At 35.9% G+C, this 23736-nt stretch overlaps 1 protein-coding gene across 4 annotated transcripts in view; it reads left to right on the forward strand.

Annotated features, from left to right (window-relative positions):
* LOC106073688 (polypeptide N-acetylgalactosaminyltransferase 1-like) overlaps positions 1–13017 on the forward strand; it is a 55616-nt gene extending 42599 nt beyond the window's left edge. For all 4 annotated transcript variants that reach the window (XM_056012359.1, XM_056012364.1, XM_056012369.1 and 1 more), the window contains exons 8-11: positions 279–413; positions 9459–9563; positions 10560–10694; positions 12863–13017. In XM_056012359.1, the coding sequence (XP_055868334.1) occupies positions 279–413; positions 9459–9563; positions 10560–10694; positions 12863–12985 (498 nt within the window). In that variant the 3' untranslated portion in view covers positions 12986–13017. The remainder of the gene's footprint in view (positions 1–278; positions 414–9458; positions 9564–10559; positions 10695–12862) is intronic.
* The last annotated feature ends 10719 nt before the right edge of the window (positions 13018–23736 follow it).

Below are 23736 nucleotides of genomic sequence, written 5' to 3' on the forward strand. Positions count from 1 at the left end.
ATCCTTTTTTGAGTCAAATGTACATCCTTTTGAGTGTCATAAACATCTTTTTAAGTCGTATGTACATTCTTTTTTGAGTTGAGTCTACCCCTGAACATCTTCGAGTGGACGTTTCTATTGGATGATCCTTTTCTTTCCAAAAGTCTGTCTACTCAACACAATTACCCTAGAATCACATTACCACATTTAAAAAATTTAATTCAACCAATTCATTGTAATTTGTTTATTAAATTTAAGCAGAGTAATGTCTCATGTAATATAAATTGTTTTCTCTATAGGATTTAAATGTAGGAGACATCAGTGCACGGCTAGATCTCAAGGCCAGGTTGGGATGCCATGATTTCAAATGGTATATAGATCACGTTTGGCCAGAGCTTGCCATTTTTGACGAAAATGTTAAAGTATGGGGTCAGGTTAGTAATCTCTTGAATTTTAAACAAATATAATAGAAGTGTACTACCCCTAAGAATTTTGATTGATTAGTTTGTATATCGTAATCTTGATGTAGACCAAAGCCTGAAGCGGTTGTTCCCCTTGTTTAAAGTGTTGTTCCCATTAAGCAGCTCACGGTCTGGAATGTTGCATAATGAAGGTTTGCATGGGGGGGGGGGGGTTTTGGGGGGGGGGTGAATTTTTTTCTCCCCCCTCGACCCCCCCCCCGGGAAAAAAAAATATATGTATTTATGTGTGTGTGTGTGTGTGTACATAATCTTTATTACATTCTGACCCTTCATTCTTTCGGAAGACGTTTATTGTGCCCTAGAATAGGTTCTTCCATGAGTTAATGAAAAAATTGTAGATTCCCCGACATTACTAGCAAAGGGGTCTGGGGGAGCGCTAGGAGCTCCCCCAGCGCGGGGCGAAGCCCCACCGCCAAGCACTATTTCTGATATTGAAAACCAATAAAATGCATATTCTGAGGTATCTACAGTGCATTTTAATGCTATTAAAAAGTTTTATTTCAAAAACCTAATGTGCTATTCTTACTGACTTAGACCCTCCCACGCCGTTCGGAGCATTTGACGTCAAGCAGTTTCCATAAAAATCTGTCACTGGTAATGTCTGAAGCCTCTTCCCACCTACCATGAGGACCTCCATGAATGAGTGGCGTCAAGTTGTACTAGGATATCGTTGCAACTCTTCCTATGCGTAATTCATTTTGTCGGAGAACATGTCCCGAAAACCTCATGCGTCGTTCTCTCACAATCTTACTAAGGGGTCGACTCCCAGTTCGGCATAGGATTTCCTTGATTTAGATCCAATCTCTAAAACTAACTCCTGAAATCTGTCTTAGCCATCTTTGTTGAGCTACATTTAGTGTTTTTCGATTTCGGTAGATGACTATTCACTGCAGTTTATTAATGGAGCCCTGCCACTGGTAAAAATTTGTAACCTCTCTTGAATACGCTCTTGGAATTAAGTGACTGTAGTTTGCTTTAGATTTTATATCGAAAAGAGAAGTTTGATCGTCAAAATCTTCTGTTGGGGGTTTTCCACCTCAAAATGCTCTGTAGGGGGATCTTAGACTCAAAACCATCTGGAGGGGTTTTAAACTTTAAAAAAAAAGCCATCTATAGAAGAAACTCAAAACCCCCGATTGGCTTGGCTACGCTCAAAAAATTTTAGTGTGTAATTTGCTTTTTTTTTTTATATGGAAGATGTATTTTTAGCACCAATCCCCTCTGAATGGGGGTTTAAACTCAAAACCCCTTTCGGCAACGCTCATAGCATTTTGAGTGCGTAATTTGCTTTTTTTCTTACACTGAAGATGGCGGGGGGTTTAAACTCAAAACCCCTTTGACTACGCTCATAGATTTTAGAGTGAGTAATTTTCTTTTATTTATATTGAAGAGGTACTTTTTAGCTTCAAACTCCACTGGAAGGGAGTTTAAACTCAAAACCCCATAGACTACACTCATAACATTGTTAGTGTATAATTTGCTTTTTTATTATTATTAAAAAGATGTATTTTTTACCTTCAAACCCCAATGAAGTGGGGTTTAAACTCAAAACTGAGTCAAAACCCATTTAGCTACGCTCATAACATTTTGAGTGCGTAATTAGCTTTTTTTTTATATTAAAGAGGGGGTTTATCATAAATTTTAGACGGGGTTTTAAAATCAAAATCTTCCTTAACTGTGCTCTTGGAATTAGGGGATTTTCGTTTGCATTTTTTTTGTTTTGTTTTATAGAAGAGGGGGAATTAACTGCAAAAACCCCAGGTAGGGGGTTTAAAACTCAAAACCCCTGGTAGGGGGTTTAAAACTCAAAACCCCTAGTAGGGGTTTTTAAACTCGAACCGCTCTGGTAGGCGTTTTAAACTCGAACCGACTTGGTAGGGGTTTTTTAAACTCGAACCCCCCTGGTAGGGGTTTTTAAACTCGAACCCCCCTGGTAGGGGGTTTTAAACTCAAAACCCCTTTGTTGTGCTAGGGCAAGTGATGGTTTAGTATTAAAATCTCACCTAAAATAAACAAAATCAAAGCAAAAAATCAGTTACTAAATTCCGACTCCCCCCCCCCCCGGGGGGATTTCATTTCGGGAGGGGGTTTGAACCCCAAGAACCCCCCCCTGGCTACGCCCATGAAGGTTTGTATACCTTTAAGTGTCACACGTAGACTCAAATGTTTTGCTCTATGAGGTCATTCATCATTCCCTAAAGTGTTTACAGACTAAAGTGTTTACTGACTAAAGTGTTTACAGACTAAAGTGTTTACAGACTAAAGTGTTTACAGACTAAAGTGTTTACAGACTAAAGTGTTTACAGACTAAAGTGTTTACAGACTAAAGTGTTTACAGACTAAAGTGTATACAGACTAAAGTGTTTACAGACTAAAGTGTATACAGACTAAAGTGTTTACAGACTAAAGTGTTTACAGACTAAAGTGTATACAGACTAAAGTGTATACAGACTAAAGTGTTTACAGACTAAAGTGTATACAGGCTAAAGTGTATACAGACTAAAGTGTTTACAGACTAAAGTGTTTACACACTAAAGTGTTTACAGACTAAAGTGTATACAGACTAAAGTGTATACAGACTAAAGTGTTTACAGACTAAAGTGTATACAGACTAAAGTGTATACAGACTAAAGTGTTTACAGACTAAAGTGTATACAGACTAAAGTGTATACAGACTAAAGTGTTTACAGACTAAAGTGTATACAGACTAAAGTGTTTACAGAATTAAACATTTGCAGGATAAAGTGTTTACAGACCTAAGTGTTTACAGAATATAGTGTATACAGACTAAAGTGTATACAGACTAAAGTGTATACAGACTAAAGTGTTTACAGACTAAAGTGTATACAGACTAAAGTGTTTACAGACTAAAGTGTATACAGACTAAAGTGTTTACAGAATTAAACATTTGCAGGATAAAGTGTTTACAGACCTAAGTGTTTACAGAATATAGTGTATACAGACTAAAGTGTATACAGACTAAAGTGTATACAGACTAAAGTGTTTACAGACTAAAGTGTATACAGACTAAAGTGTTTACAGACTAAAGTGTATACAGACTAAAGTGTTTACAGAATTAAACATTTGCAGGATAAAGTGTTTACAGAATTAAACATTTGCAGGATAAAGTGTTTACAGAATTAAACATTTGCAGGATAAAGTGTTTACAGACCTAGGTGTTTACAGAATATAGTGCTTAGAGACTGTAGTTGTTACAGACTAAAGTGTTTACAGACCTAGGTGTTTACAGAATATAGTGCTTAGAGACTGTAGTTGTTACAGACTAAAGTGTATACAGACTAAAGTGTTTACAGTGTTGTTCCCGTAGACTGAAATGTTTACCTTTTAAACGGCGAGCTCACAGTTTAAACACATCCCGTGCATTGATTTCTTAGTATGAGCATCCTGTTTTTTTATGTCGTAATACTCTGGGAGAAGAATTTGTCAGCCTGACGGGAATGTAAAAATATGGTTAACCTACCCAAGTTCTCAACCAATGGGATTGATGATTCATGATTGATTGATGCAACAGTGAAGAAATACCAACATATCCATGTTTCATTCATGATTGATTGATGCAAAATTAGAGAAATACCAACATCTCCATGTTTCATTCATGATTGATTGGTGCAACAGTAGAGAAATACCAACATCTCCATGTTTCATTCATGATTGATTGATGCAACAGTAGAGAAATACCAACATCTCCATGTTTCATTCGTGATTGATTGATGCAACAGTAGAGAAATACCAACATCTCCATTTTTCATTCATGATTGATTGATGCAACAGTAGAGAAATACCAACATCTCCATGTTTCATTCGTGATTGATTGATGCAACAGTAGAGAAATACCAACATCTCCATGTTTCATTCGTGATTGATTGATGCAACAGTAGAGAAATACCAACATCTCCATGTTTCATTCATGATTGATTGATGCAACAGTAGAGAAATACCAACATCTCCATGTTTCATTCATGATTGATTGATGCAACAGTAGAGAAATACCAACATCTCCATGTTTCATTCGTGATTGATTGATGCAACAGTAGAGAAATACCAACATCTCCATTTTTCATTCATGATTGATTGATGCAACAGTAGAGAAATACCAACATCTCCATGCTTCATTCGTGATTGATTGATGCAACAATAGAGAAATACCAACATCTCCATGTTTCATTCATGATTGATTGATGCAACAGTAGAGAAATACCAACATCTCCATGTTTCATTCATGATTTATTGATGCAACAGTAGAGAAATACCAACATCTCCATGTTTCATTCCTGATTGATTGATGCAACAGTAGAGAAATACCAATATCTCCATGTTTCATTCATGATTGATTGATGCAACAGTAGAGAAATACCAACATCTCCATGTTTCATTCATGATTGATTGATGCAACAGTAGAGAAATACCAACATCTCCATGTTTCATTCATGATTGATTGATGCAACAGTAGAGAAATACCAACATCTCTATGTTTCATTCATGATTGATTGATGTAACAGTAGAGAAATACCAACATCTCCATGTTTCATTCATGATTGATTGGTGCAACAGTAGAGAAATACCAACATCTCCATGTTTCATTCATGCTTGATTGATGCAACAGTAGAGAAATACCAACATCCCCATGTTTCATTCATGATTGATTGATGCAACAGTAGAGAAATACCAACATCTCCATGTTTCATTCGTGATTGATTGATGCAACAGTAGAGAAATACCAACATCTCCATTTTTCATTCATGATTGATTGATGCAACAGTAGAGAAATACCAACATCTCCATGTTTCATTCGTGATTGATTGATGCAACAGTAGAGAAATACCAACATATCCGTGTTTCATTCGTGATTGATTGATGCAACAGTAGAGAAATACCAACATCTCCATGTTTCATTCATGATTGATTGATGCAACAGTAGAGAAATACCAACATCTCCATGTTTCATTCATGATTGATTGATACAACAGTAGAGAAATACCAACATCTCCATGTTTCATTCGTGATTGATTGATGCAACAGTAGAGAAATACCAACATCTCCATTTTTCATTCATGATTGATTGATGCAACAGTAGAGAAATACCAACATCTCCATGTTTCATTCGTGATTGATTGATGCAACAGTAGAGAAATACCAACATCTCCATGTTTCATTCATGATTGATTGATGCAACAGTAGAGAAATACCAACATCTCCATTTTTCATTCATGATTGATTGATGCAACAGTAGAGAAATACCAACATCTCCATGTTTCATTCGTGATTGATTGATGCAACAGTAGAGAAATACCAACATCTCCATGTTTCATTCATGATTGATTGATGCAACAGTAGAGAAATACCAACATCTCCATGTTTCATTCATGATTGATTGATGCAACAGTAGAGAAATACCAACATCTCCATGTTTCATTCGTGATTAATTGATGCAACAGTAGAGAAATACCAACATCTCCATTTTTCATTCATGATTGATTGATGCAACAGTAGAGAAATACCAACATCTCCATGTTTCATTCGTGATTGATTGATGCAACAATAGAGAAATACCAACATCTCCATGTTTCATTCATGATTGATTGATGCAACAGTAGAGAAATACCAACATCTCCATGTTTCATTCATGATTTATTGATGCAACAGTAGAGAAATACCAACATCTCCATGTTTCATTCCTGATTGATTGATGCAACAGTAGAGAAATACCAATATCTCCATGTTTCATTCATGATTGATTGATGCAACAGTAGAGAAATACCAACATCTCCATGTTTCATTCATGATTGATTGATGCAACAGTAGAGAAATACCAACATCTCCATGTTTCATTCATGATTGATTGATGCAACAGTAGAGAAATACCAACATCTCTATGTTTCATTCATGATTGATTGATGTAACAGTAGAGAAATACCAACATCTCCATGTTTCATTCATGCTTGATTGATGCAACAGTAGAGAAATACCAACATCTCCATGTTTCATTCATGATTGATTGATGCAACAGTAGAGAAATACCAACATCTCCATGTTTCATTCGTGATTGATTGATGCAACAGTAGAGAAATACCAACATCTCCATTTTTCATTCATGATTGATTGATGCAACAGTAGAGAAATACCAACATCTCCATGTTTCATTCGTGATTGATTGATGCAACAGTAGAGAAATACCAACATCTCCATGTTTCATTCGTGATTGATTGATGCAACAGTAGAGAAATACCAACATCTCCATGTTTCATTCATGATTGATTGATGCAACAGTAGAGAAATACCAACATCTCCATGTTTCATTCATGATTGATTGATACAACAGTAGAGAAATACCAACATCTCCATGTTTCATTCGTGATTGATTGATGCAACAGTAGAGAAATACCAACATCTCCATTTTTCATTCATGATTGATTGATGCAACAGTAGAGAAATACCAACATCTCCATGTTTCATTCGTGATTGATTGATGCAACAATAGAGAAATACCAACATCTCCATGTTTCATTCATGATTGATTGATGCAACAGTAGAGAAATACCAACATCTCCATGTTTCATTCATGATTTATTGATGCAACAGTAGAGAAATACCAACATCTCCATGTTTCATTCCTGATTGATTGATGCAACAGCAGAGAAATACCAATATCTCCATGTTTCATTCATGATTGATTGATGCAACAGTAGAGAAATACCAACATCTCCATGTTTCATTCATGATTGATTGATGCAACAGTAGAGAAATACCAACATCTCCATGTTTCATTCATGATTGATTGATGCAACAGTAGAGAAATACCAACATCTCTATGTTTCATTCATGATTGATTGATGTAACAGTAGAGAAATACCAACACCTCCATGTTTCATTCATGATTGATTGGTGCAACAGTAGAGAAATACCAACATCTCCATGTTTCATTCATGATTGATTGATGCAACAGTAGAGAAATACCAACATCTCCATGTTTCATTCATGATTGATTGGTGCAACAGTAGAGAAATACCAACATCTCCATGTTTCATTCATGATTGATTGATGCAACAGTAGAGAAATACCAACATATCCATGTTTCATTCATGATTGATTGATGCAACAGTAGAGAAATACCAACATCTCCATGTTTCATTCATGATTGATTGATGCAACAGTAGAGAAATACCAACATCTCCATGTTTCATTCGTGATAAGATTGCAATGGGAGATAATCTCACCGGTTTAGTGAACTAAGAGATTAGATTCTATTACACACTACCATTGAATAACGGCATAATATCAATTCATACAATGGCTCTCACTCTGTGCTAAATTCTTCAATGATATGGCCTATAATGTCTATGTAAGTTTTAATTTCAGAGTTTGATGAATCACTTTGATAACCTTTTGTAGCTCTACCAATTCGATGAACGTATGACAAATTGTAAATGCATACACGTACAGTACACTACCTCGCAGTAGCACGTCACCTCTTTGTAGTGTTTTATTCAAATAAAAAAATTCTCGATATAAAGGCCAGGGTATCGAAAGACCGAAGCCAGTAAAAAAAATATAAACTTTGTATAATTATAAAAATCAAGAAAAAAGAGCTCTTGAAAATCCCATTCAAAGAGTAGAGAATGTCATTATCAAACATAATACGAATGTAGTGATGGGAACTCAATTCATTTAAAAAACTAAAACTAAGTTTCAACTAAAATAAAGTAGTTAAGCTAACAGTTTATCATCTATTTCAAAAGATAGTGGAACTAAACTAAGTAAAATTAATTAAACTTTAACAACGTTTCATAACTTTTTTTTTTGGAAAGGGGGGGGGGGTGCTTTACCTAGAATCTAGACCTAGCTAAGCATCTAACATTGTAGAAATTTTTCTCCAAAAAAAAGTCAGTTAAGGAAGATGTTTCTTTACAAACGCATTATAAAATTCGAAAAAAAAAAGATGTCTAAATAAATATGTGTGTTTGTATTTTTGTCTTGAATTAAAACCTTTAGAAGAGAAGAGAACTTTTAAAAAAATTATATTGACTTATTAAAGACTTATGTTACGGAAAATTTTACAGTACCGGAAAGTGCAAAATCTCATAAAAGAGATAGGCCTATATTTCTAGATCCTAATCAAAGAAATAAAAACGAAATTTCTTGAGTTTTTAGAAACATTAGACCAGTGTAACTATTTTACTGTAAAGGTAGATCTACGTACATTCTTGACTAACTAGACCAATGTGTTATTTTCTTGTCTGACCACTCAACATACAACAAGCACTATTGCATTACGCGCAAGGAAAAAACGCTGTTTGTCTTGTGATCATCGACTACACACTACAGAACACTAGGCCTACATGTGTACGTCTATCTGACCAGGCTGTTTAAGTCGGTCGGACATACAGTCTATTACTTTTTAGGCAGGGATGTGGATTATTTTTTTCTGGAGTTGGTTATTCTAATGCACTTATCTACATAGTCCTACTTTAAATTTAGGCCTAGATCTCAATAAAAGTTCTAATAAAAACTATTATCAATTCTACGTTTATGCTTCATCTAAGGTTTAAGCTATAAAAAGTTTACTTGATGTTCCTGCAGTTAATAAATTATTGGTTACCGCAAATGAATTGATAAAAATCTCTAAATATTGACCTAACACGTTTATCAAATCCCTGCTATAGACAGAAATTAAACACCACCACGTGACTCAAAAAACAAAATTCTGAGCAACCCCATTCACAATATTGCATAGAAGCTTTTGGCAAAAAAAAATGTTGAACATGCTGCTCCGTTCACGTACAGCTAATGACTCCATAATTTCTAAGGCCATCTTACTTGACCCTCTTCAAATGCACACTGTGACTAAATAGTTGTTAATTACAACATTTTTTTAAAATAATCAACGCTGTTGATATCATGTACATTAATAGTACAGGATCAGAAAAGAGAGATGTGCGTTTCAGCTGCTAATTGTAAAGTTGTACACGTCTGTGCCAGGTTAGAAACAAGATTCATAACAAGTGCCTAGACAACGACGGTCACCTGTTTCAGTACGAAGCTGACCTTCACTTTACTCCCTGTGATCGTACCATAGATAAACAGGTAGGCCTGCTTTTGTAGGGTATGGTACAAACTATTTAGTTTCGGTTAGAACTACATTGGTTAGGGTCAGAACTACATTGGTTAGTGTTAGAACTACATTGGTTAGGATTAGAACTACATTGGTTAGGGTTAGAACTACATTGGTTAGGGTTGGAACTACATTGGTTAGGGTTAGTATTACATTGGTTAGGATTAGAACTACATTGGTTAGGATTAGAACTACATTGGTTAGGATTAGAACTACATTGGTTAGGATTAGAACTAGGATTAGAACTACATTGGTTAGGATTAGAACTACATTGGTTAGGATTAGAACTACATTGGTTTGGATTAGAACTACATTGGTTAGGATTAGAACTACATTGGTTAGGGGTTAGACTTAATTTCTAGTAGTAAGAGATAAACAATCATTTGTATTTTGTGCGTATGAATAATTGTTGGATAGTCTCGAAAGACAAAAAGAAATTCGCGTATAAATGCATGGTGGAGGACATCGTACATGAAATCTTTTACTTTGTTGACTCATTTATTTGTCAAAACTCTCATGAGCAAAATAAATAATAATAAATAAACAGCTTTTCCTTACTGTAGCAAATTAATTCACGATATTTTTAGAGTTTTTCAACAACCTTTTTTTTAAATAAATGAACCCCATATAATATATGGTCATGGTAGCCATTTTGAGAATGCCTCGAAGAGAGTATCAAATGTTCTCTACTAATAATATTAACTGCATTATAAAGAATGCATTACTTAAAGTAGATCTTTTGACGAATTTTTAAAGAACAAACCTTTGGAGGTAAGCGTCATTAAAATAAAGCGTTTAAAAAAAACTATTTTTGTCGTAATCTAGATTTTGTTTACACCTACATTGAAACCGACTTTATTTTCTGCTAGAAATTTGATAGATCCTAAAGCCAGGATCTAATAGAATTTTTTTTTCCCATAAGTTGACTTATTGCTAAATGTATCTTTTGGTTTCTTCTCCATTTCCAGGGCTTCTCTCTAACCAATGATAATCTTCTGCAAACATCGCTTCAATGTGTCGTCTGCCACGATCCGTCCGAAAACCCGGATATTAAACTGGAAGACTGCATCATAGGAACACGTGACAAATGGGATTATACAAAGGTGACTAAAAGAAAATGAGCTCCTAGTTTATCTCCCAGCATTCAACTTTGAATGAAAATGAAAACGAGGCTTTAAAGTTGAAATGAAAGAATTAAAAGTTTGAAAGTAACTTTTACAACAGCAGGCTAATAAATGTTGCCTGGATTCCTTCAGCGAGTCTGTTTAAATACCCGCTATTTTACCGATTTATATGGGCCCTCAAATACAACCTGTTTTCAGGGGGTAAAAAAAATTTTTAAAAGCAGACATTGCAATAATTGCGAAGACAGAAGAGTAGAATGCTATGAACCAAAACTATGTTGTAACATCCGGTGTGAAGTTTTCAATGCTACCTATATCTGTTACAACAACTTTAATTTCCTGTTCTTTGAACTGTTGATGGTATGGATGAAAGGGACACCATTTTCGCCTAACTAGAATAAGTACAGTTAATTAGAGTTTGCTAAATACCTTTCGGGATTGTTCTTTATATTCGCCGCCATTCGCCGGGATTGTAATTACAGATAAACATTTTTGATAAGCTTCGTATTTTATTATTGAGCTTCTCCATTTCCTTAAGTCAATATAAACTTTTTTTTAATCTAGCCAAGTAATACACCCTGCTGTTTAATTCAATCTAACCAGTCATCGTCTTTTGTTCGTCTTGTTAAAGGAACTTATAAAATCAGAAAATCTGCTAAAAATGTTTATGATATAAGATTTCAACTTTTACATTTATTGAAACTTATTCCCTCGAAGTATTTTCGTCATTCCTTTCATTGTAGTTAAACTGAATTTCCATTAGTTTGGACCAATAAAATTATCTTATCTTATCTTTTAGTACCTATTATTAACTATATGTAGTAAGTTACTTATGAAGGTGGGACCACTAAAGTTGGGTTGCGACTGTGTATTTTGTATGGCTTTACTTTCGCGCTATTTTGTCGGCGCTATTTTGTCGACTACGCTATTTTATTGTGCTATTTTTTTGTCCGCGCTATTTTGTTGGGTCACCGGAGTGGAATGTATCTCAAACTAAATTTGGTTCAATTTTATTACTCAAATTTTGACATTTCATTTAAAATATAATTCAACAAATTTATTTTAATGTTTTTTTAAATAACTTTTTCTAATATGTGTAATAACATTTTTTTTTTATAAAAGGTAGTGTTAGTAGAATAGTTTTGTATTACAGTGTTTCTCAAACTGTGGGTTGCGGTGTGTGTGAAGTGATAGAAATGCAAGGCGCGAAGCTGTTTTTTTTTATCAAGGACAACAATTCTGTTTTATTTGCATCAAGGCTGTAAGACTATATCCATATTAGAGTAATAATCTAGTAATATTTAAAATATAAAATTATTAAATGGCTTCGTTTCATCTTTACCTTTTAGATATTTCACTTTTTTTTAGTGAAAAAAAAAAAAGCAAAACAAAAGCACAATCAAAATAAATCTGGCCCGCTACAAGACGTCTTGCTGAGCACAAGGCCATTACAATCGCTTCTGCTCAACTGCATCACAATTTTAATGTTATATTCATTGGTATTCTAGTTTGATTTGACCTGCGCTTTTCTTACTAGGAGAAATTAGTGAATATTGACGCGAGGTGAATGACTTTCTAAAGCTCAGACTACAGGTAAAAGCTTGGTTCGGGGCACGTAATCTCTTGTTATCGATTACAAGGTCGCCACACTTTGTCATCAGTGTATATAAAACAATGAGATGCCCTTATACCTTAGCGAACTGATTACTCCATGTGTCCCCCAGAGAGCCCTGCGCTTAATGGACTCAACGCTTTTAGCGGTGCCATGTTTCTCCCTCAAAAGCTACGGTCTGCGGACTTTTTCAGTGCACGGACCAAAAGTATGAAACTCACTCCCCATTGATCTCAGACAGACACCATGCTACACCACTTTTAAGAAGAACATTAAGACCTACCTGTTTAAAACCTGTTTAGATTAGTTTGTTATTTTAGCTCTCGTGTTTTTGTTTGTAATGTTATTACAGCGCCTTGAGCCTACATTTTGTTTGTTAACAGCACTTTATAAATAAAATTATTATTATTATTATCTAGGGGAGCCATTAATAAATGTTTTAGAAACACTGTTGTAATGCCATTAAATGTCAAGGTCTTTATGTTGAAACAAATTAATTGTAAAATATTACTCTTTTTTTCCATGCATTTCAAAGGACCAGAGATTATTGCACATCAAATCCAATCTGTGTCTGGATGTTGGCACGAAAGGTCCAATGCTTAAAAACTGCACTACCGACGCAACACAGATTTGGACTTTCCATCCCTTTCAACTGTAAACGTCTGTCAAATAGAAACATAAATCTTCATATTTTGTGTGTTGATTATGTTTGTTATGTTTGTTATGTTAGTTATGTTTGTTCGTTGCATCACTGTCTAGAGAAATAGACGACTGTATGGCTAAGGCCACAATGACGTTAATGAGAGTATGGTTTGTTGGAGCTCTTCGTTGTCTTGTCTAGAGAGTTGAACACGTCAAATCGGAGTAAGCAAATAAAATCCACATAACAAGAAGAACAGGAAATAAATAAGGAAATAATGTAGTCAAGAGTGTTGATACTGCTGAATATTTAATTCACTAAAGAAAGGAATCCGTCTACTGTCGTCGTTACCACACTAGAAAATGAAGTCCAAAACTTCTGAATGGCCAAACTTGATGCCTATCAAGTCGCTATCAAGTTTCTTTCATTTCATACCACAAGCCTATATAAAAATCTATGTAGGTATGTTTTTCATACCTAACCCCAGCCTCCTGTTTTGTAATGTGACGTTTATGTCGCTACGCTATAAAATCTAAACCCAAAAATAAATAACAAAACAAATCCAAACTTCAACGCACTCAATTCTTGTTCGCAACCTAAAAGGCGGAACACGGTACACCACTTTTCTGTAGGTCACTGAGACCATTTGAAATTGTCTAGAAGAGCTGTGCGTCGCACTTCGAACTCTAAGGCCAGCAAAAGCGAACAAAAGCTCCCTTCCATCAGCCTGAAGTGGGCGGCGAGTTCCTCCTTCCCGCCACCCTGTCCGACGGAGGGGGGGGGTGAGACTCGGGGTTAAACTTAGAGTTGGGTTTTACGTTCACTTCCAATGGACACGGACACTCCGGACTCTCGCACTAGAGACGCGGCCAAAGGCTGCACCACTGGGACCCCCCGTTGTATTCATATAATATACCAGGCAAACCGTGAGGGACACGCCATTTATGTAACGGCACCTTGAGGGACGGCGCCTTGACGTTGACTGGTCGCTGCGGGAGCTCTTTTTTATCATCCCCGCACAGTGCAATGAGGATGCTTTCGCACCCTCTTAGGCACTCCCGGGGGAAACTTGTTTCGCCGCCCATTTGGCCTAGTGGTCCCCTCTCACGACCGTTTGCACCCGGGCGCCACGATGAGGGATTGCAGCAAGCCCGGGGGTCACTGAGACACTGATACCTGGGTTCTCTATAGAATGCATCTAAATCCCCTAGAACGCTTCCATCAAAGATGTATGCCCATCATAATAGGCATACGCTAGATAGACTATCTTGCAAATAATCACTTTCTGCTAGAGGCCAATGTGAACAGTGTAGAAGCACTATCTTCAATTCGACATCTGAGCTGGCTCGACACATATCCCGTAGAGGTGATGACAGCTGGCCTAAAAGAAAAGTCTTTTTCGAAGACAGACGCAGAAGAAGAAAAGAAAACTTGCATAGACACCTGAAGAACTATGGTTTTGTCTGCAGGAAATGTTGCAAATATGCTAATCGCAACCTGGTTTGCGTGATCACGTGAACTTTTGCACACATCCCTAATCTTCGGAAGACATTATCTTATTATATTTGTCTGTTATTTATAGGAAAATAAGTAATAACTTAGGAGTAAGTAATTATATCTTAAAAACTCATGCTCTGAAATTTCTATCATTTTTTATCATAATAGTGTGATGCTTAATCGCCACATTAAATTATTTTAGAAGAAAGATAGCGATACTAAATGAAATAGAAGCAAAACTGTGTGCAACATTATTCTTTTCTTTTTCTTACTTAGTATTGTGACCGAACGCGATCTCCTGGATTAAAGGAGAACAAATGGATGACAATAAAACCTTTGACAACCATATTATTATTATTATCATTCTACGGGGGAACATATAAAATATCTTTCTTGTAATGATCCTTTATTTCATTACATATTCCTACTTCTGCCTGATGATCTTTTAGATTTTTTGGATAATATTACACTTTATAATATGTTGCTTATCAATTATCACAGGAAATTATACTAGACAAATGTACCCGCTAGTTTCAATAGTTCCCTTTACGCTTCAGTATTGAAAATTGTCAAAAGTCATCCTTCAAGGTACAGTGGAGGGAGAAGGGGCGGACTGGCTATATGGGCAAACGGGCAAATGCCCGGTGGGCCGGTACCAAATGGGCCGGTCTGGTCGCGACCAAAGAAAAAAAAATAAAATGAAGACAACTTTAAAAAAAATAGACAGCAGCAAGACATAAAGGCCCGAACACGTTTTCTTATGTTTTTTTTTTTATTCTTATTACAATTAATTTTGTTTGAAATTCAACAAGAATAGAAAAAGAAAAGAAAACAACACTATACACTGTACGTATTATCATTTGCAAAACGTTAGACCGTACTTTCTGCTATGCACGAGCGGCATGGACTGCATTGATGTCTTCGAAGTTGTGTTTGGCCTTATCATTTTGCTGGTCGGCATGGGCCTTTGATGGCACTACCATTTATTTTGCTCCTTCCCTCCCCCGTCTTTTAAAGGTTCCAATGAAATTTAACCAAACAGAGGGATGAGAGAGGTTAAGTTAGAAAACATTGATATAACGCAGAAATAAAAAGATAGGCGCGACAATTAGCTCTTTAACAATACGTAATAGAAATTAACTTTAATACATACACACAGCCGCGAAATTGCAAACCACCCAACTTATTCACAGCTCAATATGGATATAAAGCTCTACTTTCTGCGATTTGAAAAGAAAAAGTTTCTAAAAATACTACACTTAAGGCTTAAAAAAAGTATTTAATAAATGTAGATCTAAATCAATTTTTATACTATTATAATAAATGGCAAACTTATGCTTAGTATGAAGTCATTAATGATGAAAATTATTACAATAATTACAATAATTTATATAGCGCCGTCACATCGGATATTTAATGAAAGGAGATTTATATTTTAAATAATGGGTCATGGTATATTCATATACAAATCGCGTTTTTGAGAATGTACTAGGAGGAAGCAAGAGCTTTTCACATTAAGTACCTCTCTAACCGTTTTGCTTTCTCTTATCTTATGGAATAGGTTGCCTGAGTCAGCCAGGAAAACCAATGATTTAGCATATTTTAAGTCACAGATCAACATGCATGACTAGATTGACACATGAAATGCGTAAGACGTAACAATCTTATTTTTTGAAGAAACGTCTGTAATCTATAAGTACCAGTAATACCAAAAAGCTTCAAACTCCTTAGGCTGCTATTGTATTGTTTATAGTTTTCAGACTAAATACATGTATAAATAGAATACATTATGTAATCCTACGAATGCATACATCCAGTTTTTGATGCGTTATCAAACTTTATATATTTTGTAGAGAATTAGGCTTACACCTATAATATAACACATGCGCGTAGCTGGGAGGGGAGGGTCTTCAAACCATCACTTGCCTCAGACCTCATTGTCTGAAAGGGAAACTTTACTTACTGCCCCAGCAGCCAACGTAAGCAAACTACAGTTTCCAAATTTCATGAGCGTAGCCAAAACGGGCTTTGTGGTTTCCCTTCCCCCTCCAATACAAAAACTAAAGCATTTTACCATTTTCTATCAGTCGCTGGACTCCATTGAATAGCAGATTTGGTTTATGAATTTTTTTAGCGGAAGAGTAGCATGCTAATTGCACTGTAGATACCTCAGAATATGCATTTTTAAAGCTTAAAATAACAGAAATAATGCTTGGTTCCGGGGCTTCGCCCCGAACCCCACAGAGGGGAGCTCACAGCGCTCCCCGGACTTTCTAGCTGCCCTTTCGTGGTGTGTACTGTCTTTCCACTAATTATAGGAATAAATTATTCTAGGGTAGAAAAAACGTTTGAAAGAATGAAAGATCAGAATGTAATGAAGATTAATTACATATACACACACTAATATATATATAAACCGGCCCACAAATGGCATGTCATATATTTTCTGTGTGTGTGTGGGGGGGGGATTTTTACCCCACTCGCAATATATGGGGGGGGGGGGATTTTTACCCCACTCGCAATATATATTGCGAGTGGGGTAAAAATCCCCCCCCCCCCCCCCAGAAAATATATGACATGCCATTTGTGGGCCGGTTTATATGGTAATGCCCGGGCCGATTTTGATACCCAGTCCGCCCCTGGGAGGGAGCACGAAGAAAGAGTCGTCCAAAGAAATGCTGACTGAACAATGTAAAACAATGGACTGGCCTATCTCTTGGTATCCTGCTAGGAACAGCTGCTGACCGGGAAGCTGACTGAACAATGTAAAACAATGGACCGGCCTATCTCTTGGTATCCTGCTAGGAACAGCTGCTGACCGGGAAAAGTGAAGGGATTTGGTGACGCGAGCTGTCACAGCACCTCTAGGACGGAAGTCAAGGGACAGATTATGATGATAATTGAAAGTGATAGATTTATTAAAACACTCATTTTCAACTTTCAAATCATTTTGAACCAATGGTATCATTGCTGGATTTATCTCTAGACAGCGCAAGCTATAGCTTAGGGCGCCCACTTTTTTTAGGGGTGGGGGCTCGGGAGTTGAGAGAGGTTCCAGTGATTTTCAGTCATTTAGAAGAGGCAGATGAGGCATTTAGAAGAAAGCGATAGAATATTACCTGATGTTGATTACATTGGCGTAGCCAGTAGGAGATACGGGAGTATGTATATTATATAAGGGACTATATGTCTCAAATAGCTTAGGGCCTTAGCTAAATCTTGTCTTAAAGGGAGGACATTGTTACATTTGCAAAATTAAATAGAAAAGATTATTTAAAAATAAAAAATGAAATACAATAAATATATATACATATCGAAGTAGATAATTGAAATAATTATGCCATGATTATATGTAATGATGTCTAGATTATACACAAATGTGCGATTTCATAAATAAAAAGATAATACTAAAAACTGTTTCCATTTATTATTGATTTTTTTAAACAGCTTGAATTGATAGAAGTAGTCTTGCAGTTAAACAAAAGATTAGATTAGATTAAAACAAGCTCCTGCTTGTCACATGATTATTGATAAATGTCTTGACGTGATCGAGTTGCCCCGCCTGGCTGTTTGAAACTGAAAGTGTTGATGTGGAGTTGTCTACCTTCTAGAAGTACCAGTTTTGAATTGTAATTCAACATTTGCACGATAACTTGACTTCTTAAATCCAAATGTTTTAGATTTCGACTAGAAGTCGGAAGAATAGGTATATATATATATATATAACATGACTCATTCAAACAAAGTTAGGAAGTAGCAATACCTTTAATCAATCCATCATATGATATTTCTTAAAATTAAGATTTCACTTTTTAGATTATGATTTTATTACGTCATGGAATAAATATTTAACCCTTAAAGTGCTGAGCTTTTTATAAGAGTGCATACAAAGGGGAATTACAATTCTAGTGTTTAGAGGTTAAACTAACACACGTGTCTAAAGGGTTAACCTAGATGCAGGCTTTTATACTCGTACACATAGGCTACAATACAGTTTACGAAGTTCATTGTGTAAAATCTCTTAAAATATTAGGTGCATAAAAATTCGACCTTCGTCTTTACGCCTTAGGTCAGGGCCTACATCAACAAACAAATATCTTCCTAATTAACATAGGCTAACAGCTCTAACTTTAAGCGAACCTCTTCACTTCATGGCCAATGTAAATTAGCCACAGTGAACAAACAACTGCAGCGGTCCAAGTCTCAACTTAGTTCAATACTAGTTCCCTGTAAGCACAAAGAACAAGAACTTTTGCTGCTCTATAGAATGTTTTGCAGGGACGCCAATAAACATAGTTCAAACCAACAAGTCCAGTAATAACTTGCCCTTTAAAGGGGAAACACGGTACAGTGACGCAAAGCACAAGCAAGACGCTCTAGAAAAGACGACCATCAAATCAAGGCGCCAATAGAATGACGAGTACACAGAGCGCCTTTGGAAACAACACACACACACACACACTATTTCCTTTACTCTATATCAATAACAACAAAAAAAAGTACAGACCTTCATCAGCAGATGCCTGAGAAATATCCTAAAAACACAGGTAGGACAAAATATAAAACACCAAACTGTGAGAGATTAGTGGGCAAAAAATATAAAGGTGCATATCTTAGAGAGGAAGTGGAGATGGATTGGTCACACCCTTAGAACAGATCTAGACAGACCTTAGAGTGGAACCCCCAGGGAACAAGACGTAGAGGAAGACCAAAAAGAACATGGCGATGCAGTATACTAAATAAAGCCGAGAGGACAGGAAAGAGCCATTAAAAAACTAGCAAGAGACCGTGGAGAATGGCGTGTTTGTACTGAAGCCCTATCTTCCATGAAGAACGCAATGTAAAGATGATGATGATGTGCAACTAAAGCGCATAGGGAACAAGTAAAATAAAAAAATAATAATTAAAAAAAAAAAAAGACAATGCCTCGTTTTGATACATTGGATCAACGTTTGTAAATAGCGATAATTTTGCTCGTAAGAACTATGAATGATACACATAGAAACTAAAATGGAACATTGTTGAACCCGCCCGAATTCCCCCTCCCCATGAAAAATATTCTGGTTAAGCAAATGTATAAATCTACTCAAAGTAATTCTTCTTATGACAGGCCTATAGATCTACACAAAGTAATTCTTCTTATGACAGGCCTATAGATCTACACAAAGTAATTCTTCTTATGACAGGCCTATAGATCTACACAAAGTAATTCTTCTTATGACAGGCCTATAGATCTACACAAAGTAATTCTTCTTATGACAGGCCTATAGATCCAGACTGAGAACACGGATTCGTCAAATATTCCTCGGCGTCTGTTTATTTATTTAATCATGATTTAATTATTTAATAATGCCTACAAGCGGGAAAACCCGATGCCGTAGGTCGTAGGCCAATGTCTGTTCAAGATAAAGATTGTCTAGAATCTCTAGATCTCATACCAAATTTACATTTTAACTTTTTAAAATTATACTTTGAAAAATGTTAACGGTAAAACCAGAGTATTCTCAGTATGGTCAAATAGCTAGTAATTCTTTTCACAAAGACAAGCATCCGCAGGTACATTTCTAGGAAGATTCAAGATCGTTAGAGACGTTTACGAGAACCATGCCCACCCAAGTTCCATACTTTTTTTTTTTTTGAACCGATGAAGAGTGTGAAACTTGAAAAGAGGAATAGTAAAAACAGAATAAACAATTTGGACTACTTTACCATGCTCATGACATAAGTCACTGTCAAAATTTACACAAAGAGCTGTATAAAGGAGTGTTTTGTGTAGAACACAGTGCGGGCTCTAAATGTCAGACATCACAACAAAAAAACAAGATTTAAATGAAACATGATTTTTAACAATATAACTTTATTTATCACAAAACAAATCAAATGAGTGGGGCGCACAAACAGACACTGGGAAAACAATATTTCTAATTTCTACTAATTTTCATTAAGGCCTAAATCTGAATTACCAAGACCACAACGTTCTTATCGAAGCCTGTATTAATTCCTCACATTTAAACTTACAAAGCTTAGATCAACTCACTCTGTCCGTCTGTCTATCTGTCTGTCTGGTAAAAAGTTTAAACACGTTACAAGCTGAAATATTTTGCACTATTATTTCTTTTACCTGACAACACAAAATCAATTTAAAAAAAAACAATTAGTTAATTAATATTGGTAATTAATTATTTTGTTTGTTATCTCGAACAAGGGAAAGAAATTGTACTTGACTGAAGTGGTGGTATAAGCTGAATTAATTTCCTTTATAGGTCGCTGCTCTAAATTGAAACAGTATATAACTATACAATCTTCTCTAGACATAAGTACCTCACTAGCTGAGTGGTTAGCTGATCCAAACCAATTGATACAATTACACTTCGTATAACATTTTTTTTTTAATGAAAGTATTTAAAAAATGTTTTTCTTGTTTGTAATTGAGTCTACGATGTGACGTCAGATGTGAGCACACCTTGTTGTAGTCTTAGATCGTTGATTTCAGGGCTCTAACTGAAACAAATATAGGCTTGCCGTATTGATAATAGTAATGTGTGTTAATATGAACAATTTAAAGTGCCCTTGTTTTAAACCCCCTGAAGATAAGGCAGTGTAGATAGTATATCGGATGATACTACGCGATGACGCTCTTATCAATTTACCAAGAACTGGGTCCCCATGTTTTATTGCTATCAAAACTTTCTTCCATGATGTGATGCCTGTACCAACAATGTAAACTAAGTCTGTAAATGAAATTTTTTAAATACTAATTAAAATGAATGAATACAGTTTTATATTCTTTTTAGTTTCTCGTACCAACATTTTTTGTTACGAGAATTTAAGTCGTATGCCACACGCACGTCAACACAATGTACTGTCAAGGGGGCGATCGTGGCTTCTAGAAAAACAAAAGCAGAAGAAAATACTTCTGAAACCGAATAATCTGCCAATTTAAATGTAAATAAAAGACCGCGAAGCAATCAAGACTAGAATCTAGTATTCGAGACTATTTATAAATTGTCCATGAGATAACTAGTTAAATTGAAGTAATCGCCCAAAACAAAAGAGCTAGAAGGTTCTAGAAAAGTAGAATTATGGCGGTATTCAGAAGGTAGACGGACACGAAGTGGTCTCTAGTCATGCAGTTTTACTCTCATATTTCATGGTTCTGCATTACTTATTTACAGTTCTTTCTACATTCATTTATTTCATACAATTAATTTAAAGTGTTGTCCACTTGGAGCAACGACTGACTCGATTCTAGATTTTAACGAAAGATTGATAGTGATAGACCGGTTTTCTTTCATAGCATCTATGTACTATTAACTCGGCTCCACAAAGCACGCCATCGGTAGTACTTAACCTTTGTCTATTTCCTCTCTAAGGACTTTCACTCGATAAGTCTGAGATGCGTTGGATATGAGTAAATTATAATTCAGTCGATCTACATCTACAACTAGTAAACCACCATTTCAATGGAGATTTTGGGCGATAAAAATCTAGATCTAGATAGTAGATATACCGCTTAATTGACATTGTGGTTCTCATTTTAATTTTTTTTTTTGTAAAAGAAAGATAAGAACATATCTTACTTTAGGCTAAATAGTTTATTGTGAAATCTTGAATGCAAGATTCTAAACTTATATGGATGGATATTCTTACACTGTTTTTCAATATAAATTTATCTTAATAATGTACTTTTTTAAAAACAAATTTTTATGTATCCGTTGCCCTTTCAAGCGGATTATCTTCTCTTATTCCGAGTCTCGATTACACTATTTACACTTGATGTCTTCTTCTTTGTTATCATTACTATATGCTGAAGTGCTGACATTAAACAACTCAAAAAGCAAAGTCATAATACAAGGAGAACACTCACGACAATTTAGGATTAAACGAAGATTAAGACAAGGAGACGCACTTTCCTGCATGCTTTTCAAATTAACACTGGAGAGAGTTATAAGAAATATACACATAAACACAAGCGGAACTATTAATAACTACTTCAGGAGAGAAAACATGGGTCCACAACCAACAGGGACGATATACAGCCAACCTCTACAATACCTTGCTTATGCCGATGACATTGCCTTATTGGGTAAAGAAACCTCTGACATCGCTACAGCCTTCATACAACTAGAAGAAGCATCTCGACCAGCAGGACTTGAGGTCAATGACAGTAAAACCAAGTACATCACAATGACAAGAGACAATCAAACAGAGGGACAAAATATCAAAATCAAAGACCACGAATTTGAAAACGTCCAAACTTTCAAATATCTAGGAAGTACTATTAATTTAAAAAATGACCTACTAACAGAAATAAAGGAAAGAATAGCAGCAGGCAACAGGGCATTTTATAGCACCCGCCATTTACTTAAGAGCAAAACGATTTCAAGGAAAACCAAGAAAATAATATACAAAACCATAATAAGACCAGCAGCAATGTATGGAAGTGAGACCTGGACACTGACAAAGACATCTGAAAATTTACTTAACACTTGGGAAAGAAAAATTCTTAGGAAAATCTATGGTGCCATACAGGATGAAACAGGGTGGAGTACACGCACTAACCATGAGATATATCAATTATATGAAGACCCACCAATAGTGAACGAAATAAAAAAGAACAGACTACGTTGGGCAGGTCACCTTGAAAGAATGTCAGACAACAGAGGGGCGAAAATTGTATACAGGCAAAAACCAAAAGGCAGGCGACCCAAAGGCAGACCCCGAATGCGATGGATAGATGACGTGGAAGCAGATCTGAAGCAGCTTGGTTTAGGGCGTGGAGACGAAAGGCCCAGGAGAGATCTGAATGGAAGGATGTGTTAAAGCAGGCCAGAGCCCTCCGTGGGCTGTAACGCCACTGGGATGGATGGATGGATGAAGTTTCAGATGACTATTATAAACCAATATAGGAGATAAATTGCGAAATGTTCTCCAAACCAGGCATAGGTATAGGTCAATTTTTCTTTTAATAGGGGTATTATGTCTAAAATCTACAATCCTTCAACTAAGACCCACACCTCTGTTAAATTACCATCTTAACAAAATATATCACACACACCTTTGTAGACACTGCACCACTATTACGAAACCCTACACCATTTCCTCTTTGAATGCCCCTTCCTAAGCTACCTTAGGCAGACCCTACTACCACTACAGCCCAACATAGCCAACACTCTGTATTGCAGTTCTGAACAACTGAAGAGAACAGCACACTATTTTTCATTGGCACAGTCTGCTAAAGACCTCACAACTTAGCAGCAAATAGCTGGCTA

Source organism: Biomphalaria glabrata, chromosome 1 (genome assembly GCF_947242115.1).
Source record: "Biomphalaria glabrata chromosome 1, xgBioGlab47.1, whole genome shotgun sequence".
NCBI lineage: Eukaryota > Metazoa > Mollusca > Gastropoda > Planorbidae > Biomphalaria > Biomphalaria glabrata.